At 39.7% G+C, this 14,228-nt stretch overlaps 1 protein-coding gene across 1 annotated transcript in view; it reads left to right on the top strand.

Moving 5' to 3' along the window:
- LOC143295387 (DNA repair endonuclease XPF-like) overlaps positions 1-14,228 on the top strand; it is a 223,768-nt gene that overhangs the window by 126,955 nt on the left and 82,585 nt on the right. The window contains exon 13 of the mRNA XM_076607056.1: positions 8,889-9,061. Coding sequence (XP_076463171.1) covers positions 8,889-9,061 — 173 coding nt within the window. The remainder of the gene's footprint in view (positions 1-8,888; positions 9,062-14,228) is intronic.

The raw sequence follows: 14,228 nt of genomic DNA, 5'->3' as shown, positions 1-14,228 counted from the left end.
CACAAAAAAATAATAAATAAACACAACGAAAATAAGATCCATAATTTAGGGATAGTCACATTTATTCAACGTCATCCTGCTCACTGAATCCACTAAAATCTTCATCTTCAGTGTCAGAGTTGAAGAGAACCAGCACAACTTCCTCCGCCATCTTGTCACTGACTTCAGCCTCACTTTCACTTCATGAACATGAAGGTGGAGGTCACTGCTGGTTCGTCGCTTGTACTGTCGTCTGCTGGGTCGATCGCCTTCAATTTGAAGGCTGCATCATTGGCATAACGTCGCGTTTTCGGCATGATGAGGGTGTACGCTTGAGCAGAGTAGAACTGAATGCTGATCTGAAGGCTTTAATGTGTGCGGATTTGATTTATAAAACGTGAACAGTTGGCACACTATCCTGAAGCTCATCCAAAAATTCATGGACAGAAATCATGATTTTAGTGAGTTGAAGGGCAGCTAAGAATAGACAAGAATGTGACACTCCCGGGATCATTAAAATCCGCAAATAAGCCGCATCATTGTATAAGCCGCAGAGGTTGAAGCTGGGGTAAAAAGTTGCGGCCTATAGACCGAACTTTACGGTAATGTACTTAAACTCATACAAATCAATTTCTGTTACTCTTGATCAGTGCATAGACACTATTAACCAGTACTGCAAGTATCCCTTTGCAAGGTACACACAGGAAAACGTGTCCCCATTTAGATTTATTAAATGTCTTAGGGTTTCTGAATTCAAGTAAAACGGACTCTATAATAACAACATCCAAGAAATACAAATTGGACTGTAGTGATGAAGACAAATCACATTAGGGATAAACAACCACCACCAAAGTAAATATCAAATTTAACTTTTAAGCACTGAGGACATCCAAGTGTTCCAAAAAGAAATAAAAGCAAATCAAGAAAATTAAAGCATAAAACCAAACACAATAAACCAACACAAGGAATACATGAACAAAACCAACTGTGTACACGCTTCAGATTCCTAGCCAACACAGGTGTTGGTGGGCGTTATTGTCCACAAGACTCACTCTCAGTCTTCCTGGTTTACCGCTAACACAGGCCAGCCATTTTAACTGATCTATTCTTCAAATCTATTTTTCAAAAGTGTTTCCTCTCACAGCCCCATGACTGCAGAATAAGTCATGGTTCTAACTCATCTTTTGATCTGAAGGAGAACAACTGAAGCAGAAGTAGGGAAACAACCCTTCTGTCAATCTAGTTTCTAAATCATTTTCCAAGAGCAAAATCCTAAGTTACACTTCTTCACCACTGTCAAAATCTGAACAAATACCTATGCTACAGATACATAGATCCTGGCTGACATATCAGTAATCAATGTGAGGTTAACTTCATGTTCTTGTGACAGAATCCAGTCCCACTGGGGCAGTGTGTTAGTCACAGAATCCAGAACCAGGAACCAAACATTTGACTAAGCCTGAAAAATAGATGCTAGATCAATATTTTCAGCCCCGTTGGTCAACAGATCTCTTTCTCAGTGTAGCCTCAGTCTCTCACTCTTGGCTATATAGTTTGCTGAAGGAAAGGGAAAGGCTGTAGCCATATGAGCTTGCTGTTCATATTCATGCTTTCCCAACTGGTACAAACCAAGGGACCAGTGGTCCTGACACACTCTAGACTGTGTCGATTTAGAGACACAACATCACCTGATTGGTTGCAAACACACTATTTGTATAAAATGTTGCAAACGGACACCTGGTTGGTCACAAGAAGATGACCAATGGCAGGGATGCATCACACACACACACACACACACTATCCCAATCCCTACACACACTTCAGCAGGGAAGGGGTGGGGGAGGGATGAGGAGAGTTAAAGTGGTGTCTGAGAGGTTGATTGTTCTGGCTATGTTAGACTGTGAGGTGCCGTCAAGTGGCTCAGCAACAGGCATATGGGCTTAGCAAAGGAGGAGAGGACTGGGAGAGGGGTGGGGGAGGGGAGGTGCAGAGGGAAAAGACTTGTTGTGACCAACAGTCTCAATTGGGGGAGGAGTCAGGAAGGGGTAGGGATGGGGGGAGGGGTGGGGGTGGGGGGAGAGTAGGGGGAAAGTGTTAAACAAGGGGTAGTGTATTGTGTCATGGGGATGTCATGACTTAACCATAACCTTGCACACTATAATACTTCTGTAGTCTGCAAATCGTTTTTGTTGTGAATGATGTAGACTTTGATTGTCCATGCTTCAACCGTTTCTGCTAAACACAAAGGAAATGAATAAGTTTATTATGTGATTACTGTGGCGTTGCAGTCAGGTATGCCCCATATTTCATCGCTTTAGTTTGAAGAAGGAAAAGTGACATATATACTCCCCTCACTTTAAAACAAAAAACCCCAAACCAAACAAATAACAACAACAAAACAGTCAGGTTGAAACATAGTGATTTCTTTCATAAAAATGTGTGGAAAAAGAAAAGAAAAGAGAGAAAAGAACCCAATATGGCCTTTGCAGTTGGGTGGGCCATAAACCATGTCAATTAGACTGATTAAATGCAATACTACATATATAACAGAAATGTATTCTAATACAGTGCCTAATTATGTCAGCAGTTACTTCATGCTGATAAAGAAATCCTTCATCCAGTAAACAGGTTGCTGCTGTTTGAGCATTTTCAGTACATTGGAAGTATTTGACAATGTGACATACTATTACGGCACTCATCCAATTTTGAAGTCATTCTTGGAACAGCTCACTGTGATCCCTTTCTGCAGACATGAAGAAATTAACTATACGATGAAATGTGTGGATGCAGAGCCGTATAAAGCACGTATACCCCTGAAAGTTATTTATATGGCCCAAAGAAGAAAAATGGCCTACATTTACCCACTCCCTGTATTTATGCTGTAATTTAAACTTGGCAGACAGGTAAATTATGATTTCTGACATAAAAACACACAAGAAAATACAAAAAAAAAAAAAATCCCAACCTCCCTTGCTGGGGTAAGTGTTACCTTTTGCCACCTGACAGACTATGTCTGAGAATGAAGAAAAAAAACTTCAGTTTTTTATACATTATAAAAAATCCCAACCTCCCTTGCTGGGGTAAGCGTTACCTTTTGCCACCTGACAGACTATGCCTGAGAATGAAGAAAAAAACTTCAGGTTTTTTTAATAACTTGGACAATCACCAGTTTAACTGCTTAGTATCAGTGTAATGCAGTTTTAATGTTTCATACAAGATACTTAGAGGGCACTACTAATTCTGTGAATTTGTGGTGTTAAACCGTCATAAAGTATGTATCAACTTTATCATTGTGTTTTTCAGACAGTTGCAATTTGGATATGTAAAGCACATCAGTGTTTGCAAGTTTTATCTACCCAACAGGTCATTTTGATAACAGAAGAAATGCATTTTGTTCAGAAATTAGTTAATTTGTAGTCATGAAAAATTCAGAAAAAGGCATGGAAAAGTTTTAGAAAAGTCATGGAATTTGAAAATTCCAAATGTGTATGGACCCTGTTTAAAGCATTTTATTAATTCTATTCATTTAGAATCACAGTCAATGAGCACACACCAGTTTGTCAACTTAAAATCACACAGTGTCGTTCTGCTCTGGTATCCCTTAATAGCATCTGAACAAGAGCATTCAAAGTGTGAACATGGCTATGAAGAGTTAAAATGGGCCATATCCCAACTAGTATACCAACAATATAGAGTGAAAACTCATTCCATTGACAAGGTACACAATACCAGTCAATGCTGCTTATGCTGATAATTCAGCTGGCACACAGGTAAATAAAAGGTACACTGGAACAAACCCAGACGCTTCCTTTAGAACACCAACAGTTATACAACACTGCAAAACAAAAAGTTATTGATTTTGTGCATCGCACTAAATCCACATTTTGTTCAGCCAAGATTGCGGCTGCCTTCTCATTCAGAGACCTGTTTCATACTGTCAATGCTATGATTGTAAAAACAATGGATACTGTTCTCCCTTCTTCTCACAACCTTTCTCATATTCCTAACCTATTCTCTGACTTCATAAACAAGAAAATCAAAGCCATCAGGGACTACTTTCCACACTCACAACCATAATCCCTCCTCTACACAGTATCATAGTACTTGGTTCTTGCCAGTATCTGAAGAGTTCATTTGAAATGTAATCATAAAATAATCCAAAACCACCTGCAATCTTGACCCCATTCCCACTCCTCTTCTACTTGACCATCTTCACTTTCTCCATCCATCACCAACATTATAAATGATTTATTTTTGTCTGGAATTGTCCCTCCTGAATCCAAAACCACCATTATTGTTAAACCTCTTCCAAAGAGAAGTTCTCTTGATCCCAGTGTTTTCTCTCAAACCTTCCTTTTTTGTCAAAAATCCAAGAGAAAGCAGTCTTCCATCAGCTCTCTTCTCATCTTGACTCCAGTGGTCATCTCTCCCCACATCAGTCTGCCTACCACTTAGGACACATCACAGAGACAGCTATCCTTCTTGTCGTGAAAGATATTTTAACCTTTCTTGATGAGAACAAAATTTCAGTATCACTTCTTTTGGACTTTTCAGCCGGTTTTGACGTGATTCATCACAAAATTTTACTGACCAGGCTGGAGAACACCTTTGGAATTTGTGGGAAAGCACTCAACTGGTTTCAGTCTCACCTCTCAGAAAGAAATCATTTTGAGCTGGTTAAAGATCATCGCTCTGAAACTTCAACCCTGGCATTTGGTGTTCCACAAGGTTCTGTGCTAGGCCGTTTTGTTTATCATGTACACTTCCACTCTGAGTTAATCCACAGTCACTAAGACTTGGTTGCACATGAAATGTTTGCCAACGACACACAGCTACTACAATGTGCTGCTCCTGCTGACTTTCCTTTGCTCTCATCATTGTTACAGGCTTGTATTCTGAAAATTGGATGTCAAACAACAAACTTAAATTGAATTATGATAAAAATGAAGCCACGCGTTTCTTTAAAAAGTCACAACCCACTTCCCTTTCAGTTCCTATTCCTACTTCACTACCACTGGCATATTGCGAAATCTAGTTTTTTCTGTGTCTGTGACCTTGGTGTTCTTCTTGACAGCGATCTTTCCCTGAAACAGCATGTTGCAAAAACTTGCCAACTACTAACTAGCCTACATCGAGCTCAAACATATCTCTTCAATTCATTCACTTCTTACAGAAGAGGCAACCAAGACTCTAGTCTCTTCTTACATCCTATCTTGTCTGGCCTAATGCAACTCTGTTTTCATTGCCTGTCTTCAATCTGTCATTCAACCTCTTCAGTGCATTCAGAACTCTGCTGCTAGGCTCATTTATAAAAAATATATATATATATAAATCAACACTGTCTTCCCCTGCTTTATAAATTGCACTGGTTTTCAATCCAAGTGCTCTTATCTGCTTCAAAGTTATCACAGGCTGTGCTCCTCAGGATCTGTCTGAATTTGTCCATACATGCATTCCCTCCAAGACTCTTCAATCCTCAGCTGACACCAGGCTCTTTGAGCTTCCTAATTTTTCACGCAAACAGCATGGCCAACTAGCCTTTTCTTTCTCAGCAGCTAAGCTCTAGAACTCTCTACCATACTGTCTCCAACACAGTCAGTCCCTGGAGTCCTTCAGGTCAGGTCTGAAAACATATCTCTTTACCCATTACTATGATCAAGGCCTATTCCTCCCTACCATTTTAGAATGTGTTTTGTCCACCCAGACTGATTACTTGATTGTAATTTGTGTGTATGAGGACGGAGAAAGAGGAAGTGTGGGTGTGAGTGTATATGTGTGTGTGTTGTGATGTGTGTGTGTGTGTGTGTGTGTGTATTATGCACTCTCAGTTTCCTTGTTCTCCAACACCACCCTTGTCAGCTCACTTTGGATGCATGAAGAGTGGCAAAGGGACAGTGTGTGGGGGGATGGGTTGGGGAATATTTTTCTTTCATGTAAAGCACCCTGAGCTCTTGGAGAGAAAGGGCGCTATATAAATGTACATTATTATTATTATTATTGTGTGTGTGTGTGTGTGTGTGTGCGCATACGCCCATTTGTGTATGTGTGTGTATGATATATAAATTTCCTTTTTTTTTTCTTTTTTTCCTTTTTTTTTAAAGCTGAACCCGTTTGTGTGTGTGAAAGAAATACTTCTGTATTTTTTGTCTGTGTTTATGTTTGTTTGGAGGGTAGTAACTGGAAAGGTAAGTTGTGAGGGTGTGACATCATGACAAATTTTTGCTTTTCATTTAACTGCTAGATGGTAGCACAGGAACAGTTGCTTCTGCTGCGGACCTGTGGATTTTATCATGGTGTTCATTTATTGATCATCTTGAAATAAACATTGCAGTCCTCTACTTTATAAATTGTACTGGCTTCCAATTGAACAAAGAATAAAATACAAGTGCTCCTGTCTCCTCAGTATCTGTCAGAACTTTTCCAGATATACATTCCCTCCAGGTCTCTTCGATCCTCAGCTGACACCAGGCTCTTTCAGCTTCCTAATTTCACATGCAAACAGCATGGCCAACGAGCCTTTTTCTCCTCAGCAGCTAAGCTCTAGAACACTCTACCATACTGTCTCCAACACAGTCAGTCCCAAGGGTCTTTCAAGTTTCAGGTCAGGTCTGAAAACATATTTCTTTCTCCATTACTATGATTAAGACCTACCTCTCCCTACCATTTAAGAACATGCTTTTTCCATCCAGACTGATTACTTGTTTGATGTGTGTGCATGAGGAGGGAGTGTGGGTGCGGTTGCCTGTGAGTGTATGTTGTGTGTGTGTGTATGTGCGTGTGTGTTGCATGTGTGCAAGTGTGTGTGTGTGTGTGTGTATGTGCTCGTGTGTTGAATGTGTGCAAGTGTGTGCGCGCGCGCGCACAAGCACCCATTTGTGTGTGTGTGTGTGTGTGTGATATTGTTACTTGTTATCATTTTGATTATACACCATACCATATTATTGTTTCTTTGGTATTACTTTTTGCTGTTACTGTAAAGCGCCTTGAGAGCTGGAAGGCATGAATTAAATTTCCATTTTTATTGTATGATAGTCAGTCATGTCCGACTATGACCACCAGAACAGCAGAGGAGGCAACTGTTATCCCAACTATCTTGACTAGAATTTGATTATAGTAGAGAGTGTCTTGCCCACATTACATCTCCACACTCTCAGCCAAGAGGGTTTTAGGACATTTGGTGTTGGGATGGTTCCTAAAGGCCAGCTAACCCCCAAAGCTGCAGCACTAAGAGCCAGTGCAGTCTTGTCTCCTAGTTTTAGAGTCATAGCCCTTCACAAAAGACTAATCTGTAAATGACTTCCCACTGCAATGAAGAAACCATTGATCATGCAGCTCTCACTTTGCTGTTGGCCCAAGTGTTCAGCTTATGTCTGTCTATGACACAAACTGAGTGTTGGGCCTACCATTATCATTAGTGTTATTATCATTATATAAAATAAATATGAAATAGTACAAAGCAATGTTACTATCAACTATCAAAGGGAGCAAGCAGAGCAGAGTGGTATGAGGCCTTTTTAAAAACTTTTCTTAACTCTTTCACCCCTAAGTTTCTGTGTTAAAAACAATCCCCATTGCCAAATATTTTAGATTGGATGCTCTCAGTCACAGGCTTCAGTTCATGTCAAGACAACATAATGGACTTGTTCACTTCAAATTCGGTCAGGGAGCATAGGTTAGTCAATGTTCTGTTGGCAGGAAACTGGCTGCAGCTGTCAAGCTTTGTTACAATGTTAAAAACAGTCATTTAATATGGATGTCAGTGAAAGTCACCATAGGTGGTGCACTGTCTAGTCGACTATGGTTGCCTGTGGCAGTGAAAGAGTTCAGGTTCCCAATTTTAGAGAGAAAAAAATTATGTGATTTTGTGTATGTGAGAGAGAGACGACAAAATAAGTAGGGAGAAATCAATGATGAATCATTTTCCACCAATTTCATTATCATTCTTATCAGTTTTATCATGGCAGGAAGTGTGGTCAGCAGCAAAAAAATTAGAAAAAAACATTGTTTTCTCTTAATTAACCACACTGACAGAGTATTGGGAAAAAAACAAACCTCAACAAGCAGCCATACGATCACTTTAGCATTTCACATAAATAAAAGTTCAGGGCATCAGTGAGATGCTAATACAGCCAACATATCACTGAAATTTGAATGAGAATTTGTGCCAGCTACCTGCCTCAGTGTCCTTCACTGCCATATTCTGCCAACAGGCTCAAACCACATGTCAGAGGAACACTTTTTTTTTGCATCCAGTTGTGCAAACAATTTGAGGACATTTGGACCATCCCTTCATCTATCTGAATAACATTGCAGATTGGACAAAGAGTGTGAGTTCTTCCAGCATCCAGTTACGTCACTGTCACAGCATAGCAGAATGAGGTGAAAAGTCAACATTTGCTCGTTCAGAAATGCTGTATGAGTAGAGATGTTTCATCATCATTCCAACACAGCAACACAGCCTGTCCTGGGACACCGCAGCGTGCTGAAGCCAACATTATTAGCTTTTGACAGTGAGACTGACAAAGAATATAATTAGACAGCACAAGTGGAAGCTCTGTTTTATATGAATGTTGGCTGCATGATATCACTGATTGCAAATATCTGCGATAAACTGGTGAGGTAAACAATGTTACTCACTCACATCCACATTCAGCAAAGGGCATTACAGAAGTCCCAAATCAGGGATTCTCATTTCAGGGTTAATAGACTGTAAATAAACTTTTCCCATGAGGAGAGTTGCCAAAAATGACAAGCATAAAAGTATTGAAATAATTATGGTAGGGAAAGGGATTGGGAGAGGGGGGAGGTTCTTTGTCTAAATGATAAAAGATATTTAATCTGTGGCATTTTATTGGATATATTGCAGACTTAACTGTATTGCAGACAGTACAGACCACATTGTATTGCAGATACACCTCCTTCACTGGAAGAAACACCCAAGTGGAAAGCACTGAAGCAGGTTCTGGATGAAGTTGACAAGGAAATTCGGCAAATGGTGTCAAGTGGACACCTGACAGACACTGACGAGTGTCGTGTGTTGGTGTGTGCAGAGGATGATCGCACATGTAATCAACTGAAAGAGGTCAGTCTGGTTGTGTTATGGACTGTATCCAACAAAATGGCTGCAGTGTTCCTAGACACTGTAACATGGTAGAGAAGAACATTTGAATGGATAGAACAGGACTAGCACAGAAATTTCACAATATTTATGTAAAAAGGGATGCAGGAATGAAGAGGGGGAGCGGAAGTAAGAGTTGGGTAATAGAATGGTAGGATTGCAGTGGTTTAGCAACAGAGCAGACAAGGGGGTGGGGGGTGGGGGACTTGTAACCAACAGTCTCAAGTGAGGGAGGAGTGGGGAAGTGTCAGGGGGGAGTAGGGGGGAGGTGGTAAACAAGGGTAGTGTCTTGTGGCTTGGGGATGCCACAACTCGGCTGTAACCTGACACACTATGACACTCACCCCTTGTTTTTTAAAGCAGTGTCCTCATTACTGCTGATCGCACACTGACCAGTTACTTCATGTGAATGTTTAGACAAGTTCTCCACCCAAGAGCATTTGCAAAAACATTTGTACATGAGGATTTTACAGGAATCCCTGTCGTCATACATTCTCTGATGTATGTCACCCTTACATATTGCAATCAGCATAAATGCAGAACATTGTCAACCACAAAAAAGCAGTACATAAAAACCCTCAAACCAGAAAAGCCAGCATAGAAATTGCAACTTCAACAGATGAATAACCATAAAACATGAAAAGCAGCATAAAATGTCCATCAGAAACACATCAGCAACCACAAAACCTACAAAAACAAATCCCAATTTGAACCATGACATGTCACCCTGTACACAAAATACCAGATCCACTCCACTAGCAGGCAACAGCAACAAATCTACTCACTCAAAGGTGGTTCACATCAGTCTTGTACTTAGCGCTACATGTTGGGAGTATTGACCCTGTCAGTCTCCCATCCCAATTCCTATCCATTTGAGCTAGCATTCTAGCAGCTTTTGAGCCACAAGACATGTGCACTTCAGGCTTCAGATGAGACCTGGTGCTAGTCTCACACAAACCAGTGAACACTGGTTTGCATGATGGTCTGGGAGTTTTGACTGCAGCCTGGTAGTCTACTTCATTTCTCCTCTTCCAACATCGGCCAGGAATCCCTGGATCAGGTGGCATGGGCAGCAGCAGCCATTCACCTTGGCATGGATCATCACCATTTCAGTCACCTACTGAATGGCTCTTCATCAACTTGTTGCAAATCCTTTTTTCCAGTTTGTTATGCTGCCCCTTGAGACCATTGTATAAGTCTCTGTGCATTCCTTTGTGGGGAACATTGAGTTTTACATTCTGGTCTGGGGAAATACCATTCCCCACTGCTGAATGACCTTTTAGTTGAAATGTCCCAAACACTTGATGTGTGGCCATCAGCAGAGGGGTTGAGAGTTGGCTTTCTTAACATAAATCATGTAATTAATAAGCCAAATGATGTTTCACATATTCTATATAACTCCGGGAAAAACTTTCACGTTTTTGGATTTTCTGAATCCAGACTGTCTGAACACATATCTGATACAGACCCAATAATGCCCTGTTATAATATTGAACTCATTGAATCCAAAGGAAACCGGAATGCCTGTTTATATTCATCAAAATATCAGCTTTAAAAGAATGGAATCACTTGAAAAATATGTTGAATCAGTGTGGGTTGAAGTACATAAGAAAAGATCAAAACTTATTCTTATGGGTTTTGTCTTCAGTAACCCCATGTAACACGTTAACTGGATTGATGATTTCACTTAAATGTTAGAAGAAGCTTCACAGTTCTCAATGAAATTATTCTGTTGGGAGATTTTAACATTGATCTGTTGAAGTCAAACCAAAAATGGACACAATGTTACCAATCCTTTCATCTCACTCAGTTCATTGACAAACCAACAAGGATTACCAGTACCTCTAAAACTCTTATAGATCACATCTACACATCTTCAACTAATAATGTATCAGAAATATGTTCTCCAATTTTTTTGGTACAGTGATCACTTTCCTGTCTGTTTTACATGGCCGAAAAAGGGTGTCAGAATTCCTAAAAATTGCCACAAGGTTGTTGACTATTGTAGTTTCTCACACTTTGATGAAGACGCATACCTGACAGATTTGATGAATTCATATATTTATCAATTTACAAACCCCGATGAAGCTTTTCAAGTTTGGTACCACAATTTCCTGAATATTTACAACAAGCATGCCCCATTCATAACCAAATGTGTTGGATGCAATCCCAAACAACCATGGATAACAAAAGAAATAGAAGATGCCATAGACTGCAGAAATTTCCTTTTAGCAACCGGAATAAAGGAAGAATTTCACAAACAAAGAAACATAGTTGTAGCCATGTACCCGAGTGGTCTATTATTATAAAGGGGATGGTACAAAAGAATTATTAATGATTTACTGAATTAAAGGATAGAAAATATCCACGCGCAGGTCAGGGGCATATAGACAGCCAGTCACAAAAGGGTTTTTCTATTGTTGTATTACAATATTAAGTAAAGGAGAAAAGAAGAGGATAAAGAGACAATGCTTGTATAGACATAAACAAGAACATGTCAGGAATGCAAGTACATGGAAAGACTACCACTCAGTTTGGCATAAGCAGCAACATAAGATAATGCATATGTGTGAAGACCAAACACTGACATCAAATGACATTTCTAATACATTTAAACAGTGTAGATGAAATGGTTAAAGCTGAGCTGATTTAGTGAAAGTACACTGACAGTACAGAGTAAGCCATATAGGAAAAAGCATAATAACTAAATTACAGTTAACAGACTGTGATGCATATCAGATGGTTTTAACCAGTAGCTGATATTAATCCAACACTATCTTGTAATCACCACAACAAAATATTACACACATCTTAGAGTCCTGACTAAGCACACTGTAGCAGTACAACTGATACCAGCATGTGAAATAATACATGAATAATAAACAATGCAATAAGTGGTTTTGATAAGATACTGGCAAACTAGGAGACCAGATAGTAATTAGTGCACAACACAAGGATTGGAAGAACTGTCATGGCTTAATCATTAAGTGGTGAATGAACTTACGCAAGTAATCCATTGCATCAAAGCCAAATATCAGCACAGCTAAGCTTGTGCTCAATGTTTAAATCTCCTCCGGAGGCTGGATAAATAATGCTTTACCTTCATCAGTAACAGCAAATGAGAAAGAACGCGTCATTCACTAGAACATTCGAATAAACTATCAGTGGGCAAAGACGTCACTGACTTATGTTCAAAAAGAATGAAATGGAATACTGCTACAAGCATATGACGACATGATGATTATTTACATCAATCATAGCCGAGCTGTGACTACATATCAAAGCAAAAACTGAATAAAGCAATATCAACATACTCATGTGAACACAAGTATTGTGTCGAAGAATACAATTTATAAATCATCAGCACATTTTACACGCAGTACTTACAGCGATATGGCGATGATGCTGACCATTGCAGCAACACACACTCTGTGTACAACACAGGAAGAGAGAGGGAGAGAGCAGGCTTTACATCTACTTTCTACTGATCATGAAATGAAGTGTTGATTATTTAAGATGAATTTATAATCTTAATTTAAGTCACCTGAACAGGTCAGTTTTAGCGAGTTTGTCGCTGAAAAATACAAACTGTGTTAAATCAGTTTAACGTAGGCAAACACAAATGGTATAGATTTAAAGATGGAATTGTGACGATTCTGCCAGTATATAATACTTGTAGTTTATTGATCTGACAAAAGAGATATTTGATTAAATACGGTGTGTTAGAAACACAGTTTGCACCTCAGTCAAAGCCGTCAAGCAAAGCTAGTTCTGCAGTGAATGTCGTTAAGTGTTGACAATGAAGATCGGCTTTGTATCTTCTAAATGCCTGAACTATTCTCATCCAAACACCGTAATGGTGTGGTTTTAGTTTCCAACAGCAGTCACATACAGAATTGTAACTGTAGCATTATGTGTGACAAGAAAGACAAAATGCCGTAAGCTTAGCGTCAGTTGAAATCTTTACACTGACGAACAGTTAAACTAAAATCAAGTATGCTTCTAACTGATTAAAGTGTGTGTGTGTGTGTGTGTGTAAGCACAACAAATATTTTCTGGCAATGAATGATACATAGATTTATTTTAATAAATGGTTGAGCTCTGTTTAGAAGGGGCTCCGATTTATTTTAATAAATGGTTGAGCTTTGTTTAGAAGGGGCTCCGATTATTCAAAGTTGGTATGGTGTCGTGCCTTATGCCTGAGTCATTGAAAGGCAGCAGGTACACTGTGACAAGAAATGGCGTCTGCTATAGCTTGTGCATGAAACAATTATTGAAGCCAGTTGAGCTCAGCCATAGTTAATAGACTGAAAAAAAGAAATACTTTCAAAATCTTATTTCATCAAAAGCAGACAGTAAATCCATTGCGAAAGCTATAAACCAGTTGAGAAATAAACATACAGCTACACAAAATGCACTGCCTACTGACATGTCCACAGATCAACTGAACACGCATTTAATTACACATACTTAACCGTGACCCACTAGTGCAGATTCCGGCAGGGGTCTGATTCCTGTCCTGTGCAAACTGCTACCCACCTATGCGGAGAAAACGAAAGTACCGTAAAGTTGGGTCTATTGAGCGCACTGGTATATGAGCCGCACCCGCTAAATTTAGGAAAAAATCGAACTTTATACATACATAAGCCGCACCGGCTTATAAGCCGCACTTATTTCCGGTAACGGAACACATACTGATACTACAGAAAAGCTGTCGATACTGTAGGTTACGAAATAAACACAAGCGGGGAAACAACACAAAGAAAAGCAAGCGAAAATACTGCTAGTGCCACAAAAAAATAATAAATAAACACAACGAAAATAAGATCCATAATTTAGGGATAGTCACATTTATTCAACGTCATCCTGCCCACTGAATCCACTAAAATCTTCATCTTCAGTGTCCAAGTTGAAGAGAACCAGCACAACTTCCTCCGCCATCTTGTCACTGACTTCAGCCTCACTTTCACTTCATGAACATGAAGGTGGAGGTCGCTGCTGGTTTGTCGCTTGCACTGTCATCTGCTAGGTCGATCGCCTTCAATTTGAAGGCTGCATCATAGGCATAACGTCGCGTTTTCGGCATGATGAGGGTGTACGCGTGAGCAGAGTAGAACAGAATGCTGATCTG

This window comes from Babylonia areolata, chromosome 20 (genome assembly GCF_041734735.1).
Source record: "Babylonia areolata isolate BAREFJ2019XMU chromosome 20, ASM4173473v1, whole genome shotgun sequence".
In the NCBI taxonomy this organism is placed as follows: Eukaryota; Metazoa; Mollusca; class Gastropoda; order Neogastropoda; family Buccinidae; genus Babylonia; species Babylonia areolata.
This window is presented reverse-complemented; position numbering and strand designations above follow the sequence as displayed.